Source organism: Ambystoma mexicanum, chromosome 10 (genome assembly GCF_040938575.1).
Source record: "Ambystoma mexicanum isolate Mex_15411 chromosome 10, UKY_AmexF1_1, whole genome shotgun sequence".
Lineage (NCBI taxonomy): Eukaryota > Metazoa > Chordata > Amphibia > Caudata > Ambystomatidae > Ambystoma > Ambystoma mexicanum.
In genome coordinates this window covers 273,462,406-273,485,314 of record NC_090932.1, presented here as the reverse complement: position 1 = coordinate 273,485,314, position 22,909 = coordinate 273,462,406, and the positions used below count along the sequence as shown (strand labels likewise).

The 22,909-nt window shown below is 46.5% G+C and overlaps 1 protein-coding gene across 3 annotated transcripts in view; it reads left to right on the top strand.

Annotated features, from left to right (window-relative positions):
• Positions 1-22,909, top strand: part of KLHL24 (kelch like family member 24) — a 211,490-nt gene that overhangs the window by 174,387 nt on the left and 14,194 nt on the right. For all 3 annotated transcript variants that reach the window (XM_069617834.1, XM_069617836.1, XM_069617835.1), the window contains exon 7: positions 9,126-9,314. In XM_069617834.1, the coding sequence (XP_069473935.1) occupies positions 9,126-9,314 (189 nt within the window). The remainder of the gene's footprint in view (positions 1-9,125; positions 9,315-22,909) is intronic.

The window sequence follows — 22,909 nt, the reverse complement described above, 5'->3', positions numbered from 1 at the left end:
ATGACATGGAGAACGGAATCTGCACTCTCCCTGATATGGGCCATGCTACTAAACAACAATAGCTTGCCAAGTGTACTCATCTTGCTGGACATGTATGAAACATGTGATAATATCAGGCAGCCACAACATTCTGCTAAAATGATTTGAGAGCATCAGCCTAAAAGGAACCTCACTACAGTGGATTATTTCATCTCTCACGAACAGAGCAGAAACAATGCACAAGGCCTCTTTCAGGTCATGTCCAATCACTGTCATCTATGAAGTACCCCAATTAACCACCCCCCCCTTCTTTTTAATATATACGTGATTTCCCTCTTGGAAATCGTCAATAACTCTGGCGTTGCTTGTTTAAACGACTCAAATGAAACACAAATAATCTTTGATCTCACAAACAACTCTTCAACAAAGAGACTGTATCTTAAGACATCACTTGTGCAAGTAGAAGCATGGATGACCACAAACAAACTCCACCCAAATAAAACAGGACTTATGATTTGCGGCACCATGACTTCCAACCCTCCAATGTTCCCTTGGCCCAAAGAGATGAGCACTTGCCAAATGACAATGGTCAGAAACCTTGAACTTTTTAATTATAATTAATTATAATTGGTTATTCGTAACACGCTTAATACCCAGAGGTTTCTAAGCGTGGACCCAGGGATCGAACCTGTGTTGCTACACGTCGTCTTGTTTTCAATGCGAGCGCGTTTCCTCCTGAGACTTATCCTGTACATTGCCCTCACACTCAAACCTGCAGGTTAAGGCCATCATACAAAGTGGCTTATTCCAACTCTTAATAATTCAGCACATCATGCTTTATTTGACGTTGACACAGAACTGTGGCTACAATTGCTCTAGTACTCTCAAGACTAGGCTCTGCCGACAAATTATACCACAGGAACAGACTACAAAAAGTCTAAAACGTGATTGCAAGATGCCTTCTGAAACTTTGAAGACACAAGCATATCACCCCCTTCTTATGAACACTCCACTGGCTCCCGATCAAACTTATAAAATGTCAAATGACCAAGAGCAGCAGCACATGCATGAGCAGTGATGTCCCACCTAAAAATTGCCAGGAAAAGAGCAGCAATGAAGTCCAGCTTGATTTCCATTTACAAGAGTCCTCCTCAAATTGAGTAGAAATGAGTGTAGAGATTCAGGGGAGCCCAAGGATGAAGTGAAGGACAGTGAGCCGACTGTTCCTGCCAACTCAAGCATGGAAAGCACCTCAGGAGGATTCCCCCAGCCGAGAGAGGAATGATAGATTTGCCTTAGAAGGTCTGGATGAAGCAATGAAGGCTTCAGGCAGAGACTCCAGCATTCTTTTATTATTAATATGGTATTTAGTGAGCACGGGCCTAGCTTTAGGAAGCAACAGAGCGCTTTACAGAGGTATACACCAATACAGATACATAACAGATCCCTTTTCAGAGGTAAAGAACAGATATACAGCGGGGGTAGAATACAGAGGGGCACAAAGGAGGGGTACAGGTGTACCGGGGAGGAGAGTGGTGGACGGTGTCTAGCGAGTCAGGTGGCGCAAGGGGCGACGTGTTGGCCTAGTTGATGCGGATAGACTCCTTGAAGAAGTGGGTGTTGAGTTATTTTCTGAATTGTATGAGCGTGGGGGCGAGGCTGATGCCGACGGGGAGGAGGTTCCATAGTCTTGGGGCGTAGGCAGGAAAGGCTTCTCTTCTGGTCCTTTCCTTTTTTCAGTGGTGGATTCCAAGTCTGCATGTGTCCTGGCTTCTGGCGGTGCGCTGTTCTACGGGAGATGCTGAGTTTGTCTGTGAGGTAGATAGGTGACTTGAGGGCGACTGCCATGTAGATGATGCAGCAAGACTTGAAGGTGATTTGTGCGTGCAGTGGGAGCCAGTGAATGTCGATGAAGGCTGGGGTGATGTGGTTGCATTTGCTGTGGGAACCCTGAGGGTATTCCGACTCCTAACAACCCTGGATCCTGTTCTCAGGTGGCCAGGGAAAGACCATCGCTCTTTGATCCCGACCCTGGGGGTGAAAAAGCGAGGGAGGATTACCTGGGTGGAGGGTCCTTGGGAACCGGGAGTGGAGTACCCTTAGGAGAGACATGGTATCCCCCCTATCATGTTGAGATTCAACTAAACCCTCCCATGACCTTTATAGGTTATTGTAAAGCTGTTCCCCTCATTTCCCCATATATGACACTTGACAGTACTGGGATGAAGAAGAAACAATCAAGATTAATGACCACTACACCCTTTAACCACTTTTGTACTGGGACGAGGAAGATGACAACTGGGAGCTATGAGAGTCAGGCATGTCCGTTTAACTATGGTCAGGCAAGTCTAATTAGAGATCCATACCTGCAGTCTGTCCAGGGGATGCAGGTGTTTAAAAAGAGCCCATTGGACCAGAGCAGGGAGCAAGAAGGAGAACTGTGTGGAAGAAACCAGCAGGGGACCGTGCTTCAGAGGAGGCAGCCTTGGTGGGAACAGACAAGGAGACAGGATGCGAGCAAACTTCCCAGAAGACTTGCACAGCCTATGGCCAGTGGGCAGTGTAAGTATTGGCAGTCTGGGAGCCTCTGCGAACCGTGCACAGCAACAGGAGCACCAAGAAGAGAGGATGCAGCATCCGGGGTGCCGGCATCCAGAGAAAGACACACGTCAGGCAAGCAGAGCGCAAAGGGGTGAGTTTCCCAGCTTCAATAGTGAAGGAGAAGCAGAGGGAACCACCGGGCAGAGACGCCACAAGCCGGTGAGTGTCAGGGGAAGACGCTTGAATACCAGGCTCCTACAATGTTTATTGAATGCCCAATTAATGCAACTTTATAATTGAGTGAAAACATTGTTTATTGAATACTGAACTAAATGGAACTTTAAACATTAAGCGACATAATGCTTATGGAATACCAAATTGAATGGAACTTTAAAGCTAAGCGAAGCTTATACTTATTGAATACTGAACCGAATGGAACTTTAATATACAGTGAAACCAATGCATATTGAATACCACACTGAAGGGAACTTTATAAATAAGCAGCATGACTGCTTATTGAATACTAAATTGAATGAAACCCTGAAATTAAACATTTTGGGCCTCATCATGAGTTGAGCGGTAGCCCAACTGTAATAGCGTTAGTGCCCACCGATCCAGCGGTATTACCGTCAGATCACAGGTTGGGCGTTAACTGAAATCCCCATTGGGTCCATAGGACCCAATGGAGAATCTTCAGTGCTAATACTGTGTGCTAATACATGGCGCTAAATGGGATTTTCACCTCCAGAAACTAACTGGAGGTAAAACAGCCATTTAGCAACCAACTTGTGATAGGGCCAGCTCTTAAATGCAGCGGTAATACCGTTACTGCCGTATTTAAGATCTACAGCCCAACTCGTGATGAGGACCTCTAAGTGGTGAATAGAATAAGCCAAGCAAATAAAGTGAAAAACTCAAAGGCCCAGGGGAATAAGTGGAAAAATAATTACAGGAAAGGGCACAAGTGTGACAGAAAGTCCTAAGAAGGTGGCTGTGAATAAAACGCCCTCAACTGAACTTGTATGAATGATTGCAGAGCGACAAAGCCCAAAGACTTGAAAGGATGTGTGACAAGTATTGGCAGAGCCAAGAGGCTGATAAGGAAAAGCCAGAAGATTGTAAAGCGACACATCAAAGCCAAGAGGCCAAAAGTCGGGTATCCTGGTTTCATGACCTGTTAGGGATGGACTGTTTGGTCTGACAACTGCGCCTAGACCAGTAAGCCCTACATTTTGAAAACTCAAAGACATTGTGATGATGAAGGTAAAGTCTTGGGAGGGAACCCTGAGACTCGAGGAGCTAAATTGTGTGGTCGTGAGAATGAAGCCGCAAGACCTTTTTCTTTTCTGTGAATTGTGTTGCTTGGAACTTGGGGAAGGGAACCCAAGGATTGGTTTTTAACAATATTGAAATGTATTACCGTGAGTTGGAGAAAGGTCATCTTGAGACTATTTTGTGGAGCTTTCTTATACTTGGGGAAGGGGAGCTGACAGAAAGCTGGAAAAAGCTCAGGACTTTGAGTTGAACACTATTTCTTTTGGTTTTGACATCCCTACACAATAGTTAGCTTTAGGTGTGAGCGAAAGTATAGGTTTTGGACACAGACAAACTTTTTTAAGTTTCACTCTTTGGTTCAGACTTTCCTTAGTGTCATCCAGGTAGGGAAATCCCACCTTAGTGTAGGACAAGTTAGGCCTTCTAACATCCTGACATTTGATTTAAGAAAGTATTTATTTTGAACTTTAAGTCTGTTGTCTGTGTCTTACTTCATGATGCCTTCACACTGCATAGACCCTTGATGAGGCATACAGATGCATGTAGGACTCTTCTCAGCAGCATACAGTAGGACGATGGGAGGCTTTTGAGGAGTGAATTGCCCCCATCCAGGTGGGATAGGATTCTTCTTGGTCCATTAGTCCCTATGAACGCTCCACTGGCTCTCAATCAAACAGGATTCGAAACCATTTGCGTCGCTCGTTTCCCCATCAGGGAATCGGAAATAACCACAAGTAAATTCATACACCACAAACCAACCAATCGGCAGCTTTAGTAACTGTGTCAAGTTGAATCAGAAACTCTGCTAATAATGGCCTTTCTTTTCTCTCTACCAATCTCTTGAACTCTATTCCCAGATGACTTTGCATAGTGGAAAACCAACTAGCACTCAGAAATCCTGAAAATGTGGTGATTGAAATGATAAACTATCTTGGCTATAAGGAGGATGTTTCTGAATTGCTATGGTGAAGGGTCCAGATAGAATAGCTATTAGTAGGGTACATGGCTTCCACCAATTTAAAGAAAACACACATTGGTGAACGTGGCTGATGATTAAGGCTTCACTTTCAGGAGAGGTGAGACTGTTGTAAAGCATTGATCACACACACAAGCACAGCAAGTAAAATATTGAAAGATTGTCCACACAGCATATACTGAAAAAGATATGTGCTCTAAAAGGCACCTGCCTAGGAAACCAATATATACAAAATGTAAGTATAAATAGGAAAGGTGCTAATTGGCCACTTAATACCACAATAATACAATAGCTGTTGTTGATACAGAATTCTACACAGTTGGTTAAAATGCACAATCCTGTTTTAAAAATGTAAAGCAAAGGTGTACAAATCAAACCACAACCTTACAATTTCCAACTCTAGGGCTTTCGCGAATGTTCGCGCAGTGTTCAAATGTAAGTAATGTTCCAGGTTACTCTGGGTGTGTAATCAGAGTCCAAAACGTCCTGCCATAGAACTATACAGGACAAAGACAATAGTTAAGCAACGGTTATAGAGTCAACATAGGCAAGTGTGCACTTACAGGTCCCCACGTTTAGACCAGGGAAGCCACACAGATGAAGGAGCCAGGAAGACACCATAGAAGAATCTCAGGCCTAGGTTCCACTCCCAAAGGCAAGAGTTGGGGCGGCCGCAAGCAAAGGACTTTAGCCCAAGGTAATAAGGTCGAGGGAGGCACAAATGTGGGTATGAAGGCAACCAATACATCCCAACTGATGAAGACCAGCGACTCAGGATAAGTCCAAGGACCCGGAGAAACTTACACAGTTGGATGCGGAGGAGGAGCCCTAAGGGTTATGGATGCAGAGGTAGGTTCTAGTGTTGACTGGCTGGTGTTGTTCTGATCAACGCTGATAAGACTCATGGTTACAGAAGATGACAATGCCAGGACCACAGGACTTGCAATGCACGACAACAGCTTCCAGCCAACCGCAATGATGAATGGCACATAAAATGCAGCAGCAGTCGAGCAGACTTTAGGTGACCTTTCCAACACGTCACAGGCAATGCTAGCCAGGGCAAGCAAGCTCTTCCCAGCAGCCAACTCTGTCAAATGACCAAGAGCTGCAGCACAGCCATGTGCAGTGATGTACCACATCGAAATTGCCAGGAGAACAGCAGCAATGAAGGTCAGCTCGATTTGCATTTACAAGAGTCTCTCTCAAGATGAGAAGAACTCTCTGTAGAGATTCCGGGGAGCCCAAGGATGAAGTGAAGGCCAGTGAGCCGACTGTTTCTGCCAACTCAAGCATGGAAAATACCTCACCAGGTTTCCCCCAGACGAGAAAGGAATCACAGTTGTGCCTTAGGAGGTCTGGATGAAGCAATGAAGGCTTCATGCAGAGACTCCAGCATTCTTCTTGGTTCTTTAGGTTTTTTCAGATTAAGAATCCAGTAGTTAACTCTGGATTGGGCCCAGGTCCCCTCCAGATATACACAATAACTCGACTCAGGGTTATCCCTGCCCTCCTATCACTAGGCGAGCAACATTCAAAGTTATGGTGGCAATCGAATGCTGAATGGCTAGCCAAACACCATTTGTGACTTCACTCCATAGGGGATAAGGATTAAGGTATTTGGTAAACATCTAGACCAGCTTGAATCAGCTCCCATTCATTCAGCTACCCTTTGTGAGCCACTCTGCACAGAGCCTGTGAAAGGGGATGACCGTCTATGGTCATTCGGGGCCTCAGAATGCAAGGCAACCAACAAAGCCAGTGGTTCGGCAAGATAGAGCGTAAAACCATTTGGACCTGAACGCACTGCTTGGGTGATAAAACCCACCGAGGGTAGAACGAAAGCGGGGGCCAGTGTCCCACTGCACTGACAGGCATATGAACTGGTCAGTGCTATCCAAATAAATGGGTTATAGTGGTAAGTGAGCTGGACAAAAAACACACTTAACTAAACCGAAGTCAGGAACACAAAGAAAGCCAGCAAATACACTGGGATCACATAGAACAAGACTCAATCTAGCAACAACAAACATCTTTTCTAACAGTACCATATTAAGGATTCTATGAAAGCTAAGCCTGGGTCCAACTCCACCAAACAGACCCCACCATTCCCAGAGACTTCGTCCAGATGGAACCTTCCCTGCTTACTCTCACCAGCATGGTACGCGCACAAAAACAACACCTTAATGAGGAATTTGTGAGATCAGACTCCTTTGGGTTGGTTCCCCTTCACCCCTGCGTCACATGTACCACCCCAGCCAAACTATTTGGGAGCTTGGACCCATCAGGGTTGGTCTCTCCATGGCCCTTAGCTAAACCAGGGCTGAAAGAGCTGTTCACCAGGATACAAGGCATCAGAATATTTCAGCGCCACTTGAACAATTATCCACAAAAAGAAGCTAAATTTCAATAACCTGTATCCCCACTAACCCACTCCCACTTCCAGCTCTTATCACCGTATACTACTCTCCAATCAAAACCCTCTCACACAGCCAGCTGCCTACTAATGGAGAAACACCACTACTCGACCCTCTAGTCCGTTCACACAAATAACCACACCAGCGGCATAAGCAACCTTGTAGTGCTGACTTGTTCATTGAGGGGGCTTGAGCTCTCTTCTGGATAAAATACACACCCCAAGTCAGCATGGCACAAACCACATGGCTTGAAACCAAAGCCCAGGACCCAGGTACTTCCAGGATACGCCGACACTGCAGGATTCAAACTAAACGTGGCTCTTCTGCTTTCCCACTAACAATCAAACCTTCCTTTTCTTTTCTGGCAAGGCCGTGCATAATAAGCCACCAAAATGTCAGAGTTGCGATTTACAAGACCACTTTACATTTAAATGACATTACTAAAAGTTAGATGTAGTTGAACGTAGATGGTATGAAAGATGCATGCTGTCGCTATGGATCTGAAAACATGTAATGGCATGTAATTTGAACATACTAACAGTAGCATGGGAACTTAAACAGAAAAAAATCCCCTTTCAGGAATTCTGCAACCTTCGCCTATAGACGTTACTCAGAAAGTAATCGAGTGTAACTCAACATTTTCACAAATATGCTTACAGTTCATTCACAAAAGTGACTCACTTCAGTTCAGCATTGATGAGGGTAACAAAAGTCTGTTCACAGAAGTTTCAACGACAACAATTTGAGGCGTCTGCCTATTTCTCATTCACACATTAGACCCTTGACACAACTGAATCTCTTTGACACACTCATGCTTGCTGGCAGGGGTGTTGTTAGGTCTGGAAAAGATCAGGGGCTAAGCTAATGTCAGGACTGGCAGGACTCAGGGCTAGCTATAGCCCTTTGGTTGTAGCCCCTTAGCTTCTATCCGGGGCTACAATCAAAAGACCCGGTGCTATAGCACTCTAAGCCCCCCCCCCCGTCCCCTAGCAACGCCTCTGCTTGCTGGCCTGTTACCAATTTAGGTGTGCAAAACCATTTGCCAAATGTCCACGTGGACCATAGGTATAGTTTTTTGGTGTAAAGCTCTTATTTCGCGAATAATGACTTTTGCAACTAGACACTATTTATGTGGGCATAAGTTACCTTTTCCAGTAAATACATAGTATTTATGCCTTTTCCAGTAAATACATAGTATCTATGTCTGGAAGTAAACAGTCAAGGTTATGAGTCGTACAAATTGCTGTATAAACATGACAGATCTTATACATGGTACAAAAGAAGCCACGCATAATGAAAGGTTTTTAGGGTAAATAGCATCAGATATAAATGTTAGAATTTCAAGCTAATGATTTGTAAAAAAAGAAGCCTATATTTATAATTATTTTTATTTGCTGTTTTATAATGTCACACATGCATACAGGATACTTCATGGAGTAACATAGCTTATGTTTCTTAAAGCCTGGATGATATCAAAGTAAATAGCTATATAAATTACATATCGTGGTTTCACTGTATTAATTTCATGAGTAACAGGCACTTGTAAGTTGTCATGTACGTTTCACTATGTCAACATTAAAAGTTTGAAATAGTAAATTCTGTTGTAAATTCAGAGTTATAAATACATCATTATGTATCTAAGTAGCCTTCCTCTGTATCAGAACTGCTGAATAGTAGTTACATCAAAAAAAAATGTTGAAAAATAGGTGGCAGTGTAATTTTATTTGAAAGGCTTACAGCAGGAAACACCAAAACGGTTAATGACTATAAGTAGAATGCTGGCATCTAATGAACTGACTATGAAGACGGACATTTGGGCCTACTTGTAAATAGCAATTGTTCTAAAAAGGTTAGGGAAGCACACCTTGATTTCTTAGTCACCTAAAACTGCTCTTTTGGAGTTTGCAGAATCTCAGTGTTCTGAACACTTATGTTTCCAGGTCCAGTGCTATGACCCTGATAGCAATACGTGGTTACTGCGCGCGTCGATCCCTATCGCTAAGCGGTGCATCACAGCTGTGTCTTTGAACAACCTGATCTACGTGGCAGGAGGACTCACCAAGGCCATCTACTGCTACGACCCTGCAGAGGATTACTGGATCAATGTGCAGAACACATTCAGCAGACAGGTGAGCCCCATACGTGTGTGTGTATGTCTGAGAGATTATCACTGTCATTGAGAAAAATATGTATGTTAGTGGAGATAACATGATGCTTTGAGGTTAACCCAGTGCTTTGAAATAAAAGGATATACGTAAAAAAAAAGAAGGGAAAGTTGACCCATCAACCTTAATAAACTCTTGATAATGAGAGGTTAAAAGGCTCCAGAAATACAGTTAAGTAATGAGTTCCTTCTTGTCAGAAGTGGGCCACAAAGCACTTTACAAATCATGTTGGGCACAGTTCAAGTCTTGCAGAAACTTCACTGGAGGTAAGAACATAGCTATTCCGATGCACTTAATACATTGAAAGGACAAGCAGCAACAGGTACCATTAAGCATGACCTTCAGTTGACCTGCCAGGCCCCTTCTATTCAGAGCTGGCATGCAGAAGTTATTACAGCTGGCTCCTACATGACTCTATTTTCATACAATCAAACTGAACCTTCCCTCCCTTAACACAACACTGCCACCCCACCCTCACCCCTGTCTGCTTACACAGCAAAGTGAGTGTATATTGCACAGGTCTTCAGCTCTGCTGGTGGATACTTTGGTTTCCCCTATCCCTGTGAATTGATCACTTTGAATTGGATCCATCATTGGTAACATGTGAACCTCCCTTAGTTATTCATAAGAGGACAAGGCAGTGTTTAGAACTCATCCCAGGTTCTCTCCAAAGATCATTTCAAAATTCCATGTTACCCAGACCATTGGGCCCCCTGTTCTCATTAAAGAACGACAGCCAAACGCTGAAGGGATTCTCCACCCACAAGAGTTTCAGAGAACAGTTATGTACTACACATGGGAAATGTGCTGAATCTCTGACATAATATTATGAACAGTAGATGCGTAGCTGTGCCATACACCGTGAACATGTACAATACTGTCAGGATCGCTAAGGCATTGAAGGTGGATGGAAAGGTGTTGCTGGGCCTCGAAAACAACCACACTTTGCAACATAGACAATATTAATGCGTGACAGTGAGAGGCATTCGTGTTGACCCCGCAAAAACTGTCTGTTTCGTAAAGGGACAAAAACACACCGGTTGAGTCTTTTCTTCAAGTATTGCACATTTGCCATTTTAGCAGTTAATTGCACATGTCCTCCCTTTTAAGGGAATGGAATCGCAATTGGATCTTAACCTGTTCTGCCAGAGTTCATGGACAAATCCTTTGAGTTGATTATAGCCCTTGAAAAGAACATACGTAGTTAAAACTGTTTTCCTGTTGGCCATCAGATGGTATGTTAGGTTGTTGGCATTCATACTGGGTCTGCTGTCATTTGCGTGGTCGCCAAGCACTCTGGTGCATCTGAAAGAGAAGGGGTGGGTGAGGGTGAGGTTACTGGGGAGAGAGGGAACATACAAGACAGCTTTGCTGTTGTGTTTCTGTGCAGGCCGGAAGTACCTTGAGCTCTGCATGAAGGTCTGTGTTTGGGTGTTTACGTATCGAGAGAATATATGTGTCAAAGATGAGCCTTGTGTGCCTCTCGTGCTCTAATGCATTGGCCTGTGGTGTGGTATCCAAGGTGATTGTAGATATGTAGTGTTACAATGTTTGATGTCTGTTGGGGGCGGTGTTCACTTGTCACGTGTGGGTGGCTTACTTACCATGTGTATTGAGAGTTATAATGTAGAATTTGATTGCGCTAGTGGAGTGAGCAGTCAGAGGCCTTCAAGCGCAGACAACACTGAAACCACACATAGCAGCAGATCATAACATAGTATTGCAAAGCATGAAAATAATCACAAAGCATTACAAGTCATAGAAACACATAACAACAGACTTGTAACCTGTTGTCCTCCAAGCGCTTCTACCATTGGCTTCTTGCGGTGCTCTAACTCTCTCTGCCCCCTCTCTCTCGCTCTCTCTCTGTCTCTCTCTCTCTCTCTCTCTTTCTTTCTTTCTCTCTCTCTCTCTCTCTCTTGTAGACGCATTTTACTCTGTGTCACCACAAGGAACTGGGTATTAGCAGACAAAGGATATGGGGCAGTCTGGAGGCTCACTCATTAGCATAAACTAGGTTCTAAGGTTTATGGGAGGCAAGAACATCTGGTTTAGAACAGCATTAGGCGGGCGATTGGGGAAAGGGCCAGAATTCCTGGTTGTCTATCCTAGTGTCTTCTACGAGCTTCAAACCCCTTGCACACAGTGTACACAGCCACAAGCAAAAATGTAATTCCTTGGCCCCTACCTGCCCCCCCCCCCATCTTGTGTTGTGCCTGTTGCATTCACATTAATGCTAAAACCCTGCAGTGGGCTCAGGAAAGTTAAAAGCTGGAGTCTGGATTCCTCAAAGTGCCCCACAAAGCGGTGTGTGCCATCCCTTGGCCGAAAAGGGTGCTGCAGGAAGGTGAAGAGCATGCTGACAGTGAAAGAGAGGGGGGTTGAGGTTAGGGGTATATGATGGACAGGCAAATAACACTACAATCTCAAATTTGCAATATCTCTGTCAGGAAAACCACTGAGTGCCATTCATTCATTATCAGAGTGAGTTTTCAATGTACATGCCTCTCGTTAATACTAAGGTATATTTAAAATGTCTCCAAAATCATAAAGACTTGCTCTGCAGAAGAGATACTAGTCACACCTGTTTATAGAAAGGTCTTTAAGTCTTGTTTGATAATCTGATGAAGATATTGCTGGCAAAAATGCTGCTCTTTCTATATAGGCAACTGAATGCATCAACAGTCTTAGAATATCATGGAGACATTATTATGAAACAATACCCATGCTTCTCCAGCATTGGTTCTTTCATGGATTCACATGCTCCTGAATATTCCCCTTCGTCAAGATGGGAATCCTCAGTAACATTAAACCAGTTTGCCTTTACATTTCTAAACTGCTTGTCACTTTAGTGCTTTATTATAGTCCTTTTGGGTCATTCTGCCCACAGCCAATCAGACAGGTCTTCTTAGCTCCATGTCTGGTGATCATCTTCAGATTTCTTACTGCACGTTAAGTGTTGGGATTCCTCGAGAAATCTCTCTTCTAGATACCCGACGACTTTGACTATTTTTGTTTGTTTGTTTTTTCCATCCTTTCATCCGGTTTGGTGCCGTGATGCTTCTTGACGACTGATGTGCCGTTTCGGCCCATTCCATCACCTCCTTGGTTGTTGTACTTCTGTCTGAGCCCTTCAGGAGTCCATGGACATCATGACAGACACGAGGAAGAAAAGGCTGTTCAAGGGCTGCTCGACTTGTCACCTTAAGAACGTGTACATCGAGGACCTTCATGAGCAATGTCTTTACTGTTTGTACGCGGACCACGACTTGAACAACTGTACTGCAAGTCGTTCTCATCCAAAACCAGCAGAGATTGCCAGCAGAGGTTAGTGGTTTCGGTGGATGAAAGTGCCGGGGCCTCTGACTCAGCCTCTGTCCGAAGTTACGCCTCTTCCAGGCACAGCAGATCCCTAGAGCGCACTCCCTCATCAAAGAGGTCAAAGTCCCAGGAAAAATCTTGCCTGGGGAAGAAGTAAAAAAAGGGGCATGGCTCAGACACTCAGGCTGCCCGATCATCAACAATGTCATTGATGTCTTTGTCTACGCCTATGGTCACCTTGTTGAATACTACAAAACCGAGAACGCCTTCATCAGCAGCTTTGTCATCTAAGCACTCTTCGATGAAGCGGCGTTCGTCCACAACTACAGTTCCTCCATCTACACCATTCTCATCGACGACCCCGTCAACAGGACATGGACGGCCCCAGTCCTCTTCGACGATCATCCTGTCAATGACAAAATAAACTACGTTGCCAATCAAATCCGGGACGGGGAGGTCCTGCCCTGGTCCCTCTCCACCTGGAGGAAAGAGGGAAGACTCGAGGACTCTGTGAGCTCCTTGTTGCGGAGTGCTGGATTGTGCTCTGGGAGCCCAGGCAACTGAAGTCGCGCCCAGGGGAGGTGAATAAGCAGCCTGAAGGGTGAAGGCCCCCTCTTGAGGTATGTGTGCCCACCTTGCAGACTAGACGAAGCAACAGCTTGAGATGAGGGGGAGGATGAGACCCCGCCGCCCCCAGGGAGGTATCTTTCCCAGAGCCAGGTGCCCCATGTTGGAGGGGGGCCTGGAGGGAAACTCGGATCAGAGTGACATCCACCTGGAGAATCCTTGAGAGGTGGTGATCAGGTTGGCCCCGAGACCCCTCCCCTGTGCTCTTGCCCTCGCTGGGGACCGGGAGGTAAGGAGGTGGGGAGGCAGCATACAGGAGAAAAGAGATTCCCAGAAGTGTTAGACAGTTCCTGACTGGGACTCCAGTGGGCAAGGAATATACCTCAGGTGTGTGGCCCCCAAGTTCGGAATGTGTGCCTGCCTAGGCCCTGCTGAGGAGGATAGAGACCCCCGGGGAAGTGGTCTGTTGGCTTTTTCGGGGGATGTTGACATCTCTCTGGACACACCCCAGCCCGCAACATAGAGAAAATACTCAAGAACCAGTCTGTGACCATAGGAGCAACCCACCCCCACTCAAGCGCCCTAGGGGCGCCTACAACACCCATGGTTCCTCAGGTGATCGCCTAACAGAGGGGGATTGAGTCCCTGAGGGCCTTTTGTGCACAAAGGTACTCCACCAAGGGACAGTGTTGCATGGAACCCAGAGCGCGCCTGGCTGAATTTGCATACCTGGGCAAGAAAGAAAGCAGAGCGAACAACAAAAAAAAAACAATGGCGAAGGGGGGTGAGGACTCGATTGCGAAGAAGAGGGACGTCACCTCGCTACTGGAAGAGATCCGGTACATGAGGGCCGACATTGGTGGATAAGTTGAAAAGATTAATGTCATACTTGACAAAATGGAAGAGAGGCTGCGGGAGATGAGACACAACCAATCCTCTCTGGATACGCTGGAGACCCAAATCGAAGTAAGGATGGGAGATCTAGAAAGAAGAGAAGCAGAAATGGTGCTAAAGATGGATGATTTTGAGAATCTTGAGAGGAGGAACAACCTTTGTTTTTTCGGGATCCCAGAAAAGGAGGGCGAGACCAGACCTCAAGAGAACAATTCACAATATCACAAAACTCCTCTTCGAAGACGACTCACTTGACGAAACAAAAATCGAGAGAGTTCACAGGGCTGCAAGGCCATCTGGCGGCCCAAGATCGTTACTGGCGCACTTCCACAACTACCCGGACAGGCTCAAGAGCCTAAAAAAGGCTAAATTCAGAGAGTCAGTCCGGTTGGGCACAGCAAGGATTACTATCTTCCAAGATGTATCCTCCTTCACCCTCGCAAAGAGGCGGATGTGCCTACCCCTGATGAAGTGGTTGAGCGGAAAAGGTGTGCATTAGAGATGAGGAGTCCCTTTCTCAATCTCCTACGAGCTTAATAGGCAGAAGTACAGGCTCACAACCAAGGAGTAAATAAATAGAGCCACGAGAGAGCTACTCGGCGAGGAAGGAGTCGCTCTGGGATCTCAGATGGAGAATGGAGGAGACAGAGGATGGCGCATCAAGGGACCGAAAAGAAGGAGAATCCCGGGCTCCAGGAAATGTATGAAGCTCAATGCCTCCCCCTTCAACACATCCTGATCATACACTTGGGGACATCTGACACGTGACTCTGGATTACAGCTGTGTTCCCTAGGGGTACTTCGGGGAGAAAAAGGACAGCACAGTCTGTACCTTAAGGGCTGTAAAGAGCTGAAGGTGTTGGTTTAGGGTTTCAGAGAGTTTGCAACAGTTTAAAAATGTTTGGTTCATATGGGGCTTGTTGGAGCTTGTGGCAAAGGTGGGGGCACTCGACTTTGAGGTGCATAGGGATGGGGCCTGGGCTTCAGGCTTATTTGGTGGCTCGGACTCACCTGGTGATGGTTACTGCGAGGGACCAAGCACTGTGGGGATGGCCGTAGAGGGGGGAGGGAGAGTTTGAGGGGTTTGATTGGATGTGATGGCTCTTGTAATGTTCACCCGTGTAATCGAGCCTCTGGAGCTCGGGGGCTAATGTTCTCTTTGGAGACTTATTTTGGGTATAGGACTATATCACTGTGCTAGGCGGAATTGTTAAGGGTGACAGTCTCTGTGTAAGTACACTCAATGTGAGGGGGCTCAATTCCCCCACAAAGAAGTTGCTGTTTGCCAGAGAGTTTAAGCGATTGGGGATTGATGTCCTATATTTACAGGAAATCCGATATCAGAGGGGCAATGAGTGAAAGAGTCCATGTGGCCTTATAGGAGGTGAATACTGGGGGTCAGGAATCTCCAGGAAGGCGGTAGTGGGGAGTTTGGTATGGAAAGGGCTCCGGGTGGAGGTAACAAAGAAATGGGTTAATACAGAGGGGAGGGCCTTGTTGATCTCAGGCTTGATTAAGAAAATAAGTGTTACCTTCGCAACGATATATGCCCCAAACCAGGGCCAGAAGAGGTTCTTACAAAGAACCTTAGAAAAAATAATGGTAGAAGCACAGGGACACCTTATTCTGGGGGTGACTTCAATGTCTGGATGGAGGTGAACCTAGACAGGCAGGCTAGGAGAACTGGGGAGCCTCAGAAATAGGGAGACGCTGAGCTCAATACGGTCATGGAGCGCTATGGTGTGAGGGACATTTGGCTGCATTTACACCCACAGGTGAGAGGATTTACCTTCTATTCCGCCCCACATGGTACTCTCACGTGAAGAGACTACCTATGCGTATCGAGGGAGTTATGGGAAGTGGTAAGGGACTCAGGGATTCACCCTGTCTCATGGTCAGACCATGATATGGTCTCGGTAGACATTAATTGGGAGGGATTGTACCCCAGAAACTCCAATTGGAGATGTAACGATTTGTTGCTGAAGTGAAGGACCCAGTGTTTAAAGGAGAAATGGAGAACAGAATTAGGATTTTTTTGCCATCAATGACACAGGGGTGGTGATGAAGGGCATGGTGTGGGATGTGGCTAAGGCCATCTGGAGGGACCTTCTGATCCGTGAGGGGGCCCGTAAGAAAAGGGAACGCACACTCATAGAAAAAGGCCTAAGGGAAAGAATAGGTGCCCTGGAGAAGCTTGCTCAGTCGACACCCGGTGACAGGGAGGACCGTATTTTGGAAGCCAGGGCTCTGAGAGAAAAGTTAAAACTGCTGGAAGAGGGGAAACTAGTTAGCAATTTACAGTTCCTTCAACAGAAATTCTATGAGAAAGGTGATGAGGACGATGCACTTTTGGCTGCGAGACTGCGAGGACAACAGGCAGAGAGATGGGTTACGGAGATCAAGGACAGGGTGGAGGGAGAAGGGGGATACAGCAGAAGGGATACAGGAAGCATTTGCTTCATTCTACGAGAATCTTTACAAAATCGAGGCGAAGGCTCCCAGTGGAGAGATCAACCAATATCTTGAGGGGTCCCACCTCCCCTTTCCTCAGGGGACTGAGACGGAGGCCCTGATCACAGTGGAAGGAATTCAGGCCGCTATAGGGTGTCTCTGACTGGGGAAGGCACCAGGCGACGACGGTTTCACCCCAGGCTTCTACAAGACCTTCTTGGTGGTGCTGCTTCCCTTCCTGACGCTACTGTTCAATAATATTATGGAGACAGGGAGAGCTCCTGATTCCTTCATCCAGGCCCTCATTACAGTGATACCCAAAGAGGGCAGGGACCCTAGATCCTGTGGCTCCTATTCAAATATAGACACCAAAATCTATGCTAGGGTCCTGGCGGCAAGATTAGAGGTGCATATTCCAAAAATGGTTCACTCCGACCAAGTGGATTTTGTGAGGGAACGACAGGGAGCGGACACCATGAGAAAGACACTGCACCTGATAAATGAGGCCCGGGAGATGGCGGGGGACCCCACTCTTCTCTCAGGAGATGCTGAGAGAGTTTTTGACAGGGTGGAATGGGATTTCCTTGAGGCGGTCCTCATCAAGATAGGGCTGGGCGAGGGATTTATACTGGGTACTATGGCAATCACCTCCTCCCCAAGAGTCTATGTCTCGGTTAACAGGGAATACTCAAGGTGGTTCAGCCTGCGAACGGGGACGAGGCAAGGTTTCCCACTTTCCCAGGTGCTTTTTGTGGTCTCACTAGAACCCCTCGCTCATAGACTGAGATGGATTCAGCGGGTGGAAGGGATTAGGGTGGGCAGGAAAATATATAATTTGGGCTTCTGTGCCGATGATATGTTACTCCACGTGGTACACCCACTGACCTCGGTCCCGGCCGCAGTCGAGGTGATTGAGGAATGTGGTCGACTGGCAGGGTTCAAAATTAACACAGGCAAATCAGTGCTTTTCCCATTAGACAAAATCAAAGATGGAGAGGAGGGGCGGTTCATACCATTGGGCATGAAGGTCAGTCTGGGGACAATGCGCTACTTGGGCATTAATGTCACAAGAGAACTGAAAGGCTTATATGAGGTGAATTTTCCCCCCTTGATGACTGGAGCAGAGAAAGATCTGGAAAATGGAACAAGCTGACCTTCTCGTGGATGGGACAACTTAACGTGATCAAAATGGTAGTGCTTCCCAAGATTCTCTATTCCAGATGCTCCCTATAGAGATCCCAGGCGGCTACTTTAAAGCTACAGGGGTGCTCTCACGGTTCCTCTGGCAGGGGAAGAAACCCAGGGCTTTGTACGTAACATTGAGCCTCCCGAAGGACAGTGGGGTCGGGGGGTGGGTGGGACTCCAGGACATACATATGTATTATAAAGCCACCCCGTTTAGGGTCCTGATCCCACACCTCAGAAGGGAGGAAGACTTACAATGAGTGGGTCTTGACAACCACCACCTGAGACCGGCTACGGTCGGAGAGTGGCTATGGGTTCCCAGGTCGAAATTACTGCATAGGATAAGGGAGCACCCCATTCTGGGCACCATTTGGAGTATTTGGCGACAGGGAGCGGGATCAGCTAGTGTTACAACTTGGCCATCCCCGCTGGCCCATCTTTGGGTTCCGGGGATCAGGGATCCCGGAGAGGTTCCAAGATTGGTATGAAGCGGGTCTGGAAAGGGCAGGACAATTATGGCAAGATTGTAACTTCATTACTATACAGGAGCTGGAGGAGGCACTGGGGATAGGCTCGCTCTCCGTCTTCCTAATTGAAGGGGTGATGACGAGGGAGGCCTGGAAGGAGAAATTACACCCTTCAAGAGGATCTTGGATACGGGTTTAGGCTCTAGGGGACTAATCAGTGCACTTTATAGGGCCCTAGTGGAGACTAGGGGGTCCTCGGACAAGCTGAGACAACGCTGGTATGGGGATTTGAGGTGGGGCGGCTTTACCCACGGACGTGACAGGAGATGTGCCGTGGGGCCTCCCAGACATCCATTTCCTGTCAGTACAAACTACATGGAATTATACTCTTGTATAGGTGGCATTATGACCCGGTCAGGCTCTCCAAGATGTATTAAGGAGCGAGCCCCATGTGCTGGCATGAGTGTGGAGCCAGATCCAACTGCTGGCATATGTGGTGGGGATGTAGGGTGGTCCAGTCTTATTGGGATGAGGTCCGTAGCTGGATTAAAGACCTAGACGGGATCACGAGGGGGAAAACACTGATGCTGATATTATTTGGTCTACAAGAACAGGAAGGAGAATATATTAGATTGCCTAAAAAGATTCACAGTTTGCTCCTTCATGGAAGGGCATGTTTGGCAACACACTGGAAGAGAGAGCTTTCCCCCCAGAAAGAACGAATGTGCCATTACAGCCCGGAACTTATACCGGATGGAACATCTGACAGCAGCCATCCATGGAGACGCTGGGTCTGTCGATCTGGAATGGTTGGATTTGCGTGTAAAATATATTCAATAGACCTGAAGGTTACTTGCCACTCACGACACAGAGCCTAGACTTTACCAACTTAAAGGTCCACATACACTAATTTGATCTGTCACCTGCTCAAGAGACTTAAGAATTCCTCCAGTGGCGCAAGGAGAAAGGGGTGAATGTCAGAGAGCCATTTGTTTATCAAGTTGTCTAGGGCAGGGATTAGGGGAAGCAGGGGGAAAGGGGGAGGAGGCTACAGGACACACTTGCATTCTTTGTTTTCTTTGTATTTTCTAATAATGCTATTGATCCGGTCAAATGGATCCAATGTTACAAATGTGAATTGTGTTCCTTATAAAACTCAATAAAATGTGAATAAAAAAAAAAGATGTACTCTTGTGCAGAAAGAAGTACTCCAGGGCCGCATGTAGGGAACTAGCTTCTTTACTAGGTTCCGGGTTACAAGGTGACACAAGAGGTAAGTTCATGGGTAAGTAAGTAGAAGGTACAAGAAGCGTACATAGGAAGACATTCACCGGCCTCCACTCTCACAGGTAGCTCACTCTAACTGACATTCATGGAACACACAGGGGCATTCACAACAGAACATTTCAAAGCCAACATTCCACCAGGCATTACATCAAGCAAGCATCCACACAGTGCCAGAGCAAGGAGACACAAGACATAACATATCTTCCCCCTTTACAGAAACCAAAGAACAGGCACGGAAAGGAGCACATAGGAAAACCACAAGGAAATGCAATCAAAGATGATGTAAGCCAACTCTGGCCACAAGTGAACTCCAACTAGAAAAATCCACTCACTCCATTCCGCAGGAGAATGAGCACAAATGCTCCCACCTAAATGGTCCCCTCAAAAACTTAAGGCGAAGCCAAACAGCCACACATTGTATTCCAAAATCTGTCACAGGCCCACAACAGACACTCCAGTGAGAGAACTAGCCCTGACACACAACACCCAACAATGCCATCAAAACTCACATACCAACACCAACTATCATCCAACCGCCAACAACTAAAATCCACTGAAGCACAGCGCACCCCTCCACACTGATCCTCCATGAAACCATGTAACCAAATAACCACTGATGCACAGAGCACAGGAACCCACTACATCGCACTAACCGGCAGAAGAGAACACCCTTGTAATCCCACTCACCAAAGTTGGAGCAGGAAAGCCCCCATCCCCAAGTGCGGGTGTCCAACACCCCGGATGGCCCATGGTCAGGGCGGGTTCTGACAGTGGACACTGCACCACACTAACACATAGACAGGTCAAGCCCTGGAAGCAAACACTGTACTTTAAACACATAAACACAGAGGTTGGGCCACCACAAACCCAGACCAGTGGTTGGCCATGCCAGCAGGTCGGGTTTACAACACAAGACATGCAATATTCAGGCCTCCCACCACAAAAGTATAGAAAAGATTAGCATTAAAGGCATGGCAAATGAGAGAAATGTTCTCTAATCGAGTCCAAAGTCCTGGAGCTACAAAGTCCTTTAGCATTGTTGACACAGTGGAGGCAACATTTCGTTGTACAAAGAAAACACACATAACATACATTTCCTGAAGTCAAATCTAAAGTCCAATAACAAAGGCCATGATAGATAAACTGCAAAATCACATCCTAGGATCAGCTGACATCATACCGCATACCAAACACAATCACATCCACTTCAACACAAGGCAGCACTGCAACAACTTGGAAAGGTCAAAGTACCATAGCAAATAACCGGCCTCACATGACAAAAGAAAATGAGCAGAACACATTTTCAGGGCAAATTAACTGCAAGATGACCCATCCCATTGGAGAAGTGACCCACGACCAACAAAGTGTCTCAGAATTAAAAAGGAATAACCTGATGCCAAGGACAGTGGAGCATCTCATTAAAAGTCCTTCTTTCTGTCAAAGCAAAAACTCATCTGCAGTGCCGACCACCATTCCTTGAGATGGGTGAGATAAACGCCTAATCTAAACCTACAACCATCAAATAATAATAAGGCAGTCCTAGTGGTGTCTTGTCAAATAAAAAGGGCCTATACTAAAAAAAAACTATTGCCAATCCTTACTGCTAAATTACAAAAAGAGTGTGGGATAATTTTCACCACAAAAGAAAGAAGTGTTCACCAAATTAAAAGTCAGGATGGTATGGCAGGGTCTCCTTTCCCCACGTTTTATGCATGGGACAAGGTAGGACTTCTAAGAACCGCATACTCGTGGGCCTCGCCAGCACGAGGTTCACAGTTTCAGTTCAACAATATCAAAACCTTCAGAGGCTAAGTCTCTTTTCTGACAAAGTCTCTTGCCTTAGAAGGCCTGCTGATTCACAACAACAAACAAACAAAAGTCCTCTCTGTGATCTTGCGCCTTGGCCGATTGCTCTTCGCCCCCACTATCTCCCTCCTCCGGGTTAAGATCCTCTTTGCAGTTTGGGCCTCCCTCCGTCGAGTTCACTACGGCCTTTCTTTAACACAGTTCATGTATTGTTCCTTTTCATCAGAAAGTGGGGTTTTCCTTCTGCTAACTTTTTTTCGGCATCCCTCTGTTGGGTTCATACTTGCCTCATTCCACAATCACATCGGAAAGCAGAGTTCCCTCCCCCTAGCTTTCCACTGGCAACAGGTCAGAGACTTTTGATTGTACACAGGATTTGACGTGACCCTTGTAGGAGCGCTCCGACGCCTCTCCCCACCCCTTCCTAGGGTCTTCTGTTTCTTGTAGTTTCAAAACAGGTCTCGGTCAGAGTCTTTCAAATGAGCCCCACGTGGTGCTGGACCCCTCTTCACCTTGACCTCAACTGGGCTTTCTTTAAAGTTCAAACACACGCACAAGTTCTTTATATTTCAAATTTCTTGCGTTCAAAATGTTGCTACTTGCAACCTTGGGCTCTGAACAGTTCGGTTTTCTATCTGCATACTCCGACTCACCAGCTGTGCTGAACCCGTTGGTTTCTTTGATCTCTGGAGACAAGGATAGTACCACGGTAGCCAGCTTGCCTCTCTGCCTGCATTATCAATGAGGGAGGCCCCCATGTACCGTTGACAGCTGCTGCTCCGCACGCCAGCTATAACTCCCGGTCTTATAATTTCCCTTTTGGAGACTTTGCGGGTTTGAGTTACAAAGGGCACGGGTAATCCCTCCTTCGTCGTCCTTCCAGGTCTTGCCATCTATCTTTTCCGTTTGAACTGCCGGTTTGGTTTAGCTGTCCTCTTGTGCGTTCGACCTTGCCCGAAGTGTGCTTTCGTGCTCCGCCTTTTATCCCTGTGGGGAAGGTAAAGGGCCCTCAGGTGTACATGGTTGCTGTCAATTGCCTGACTCTGCCTGACCCGTGTCTTGGGACATGTCAGGTAAACAGCTCTGGTGTTAGTCCGTTGTCTGTTACCGTGTAATAGAGTGTTTGTGTGGGAAGGTGGGTGGGGGGTAGAGCTTCTAAATATCCTACAGGATAGGATGGGGAAAAGGTGTTACAGGGAAGGGGATACCGCATCTCAACCCTCAGTGTCCCACTTCGACTCCCCGAAGACCCCTCGCCGAGTTGATCCTCCCCCACTGGTCCACCCCCAGGAACTGGATCCAATAGTGATGGCCGTGTCCTGGCCACCTGGATGACAGATCTCCGGGGACTAGCAAGTGAGACACCTTCAGGTTTCTCACAGACATCATGACTGACCTGTGAATAGGTAACCTCTAATCCAAGATACAGCACATCTCCCTGCTCTAAACCTATTTATTTGAAAGCGGGATGCACTAATGCTGAATGATGATGGCGCAAGGAAATGTGGTTGGACAACTACTGATCATGGTGGTGAGGCCTGAGGCACACACATCGGACCTCATTACAACGGTGCTGGTCCG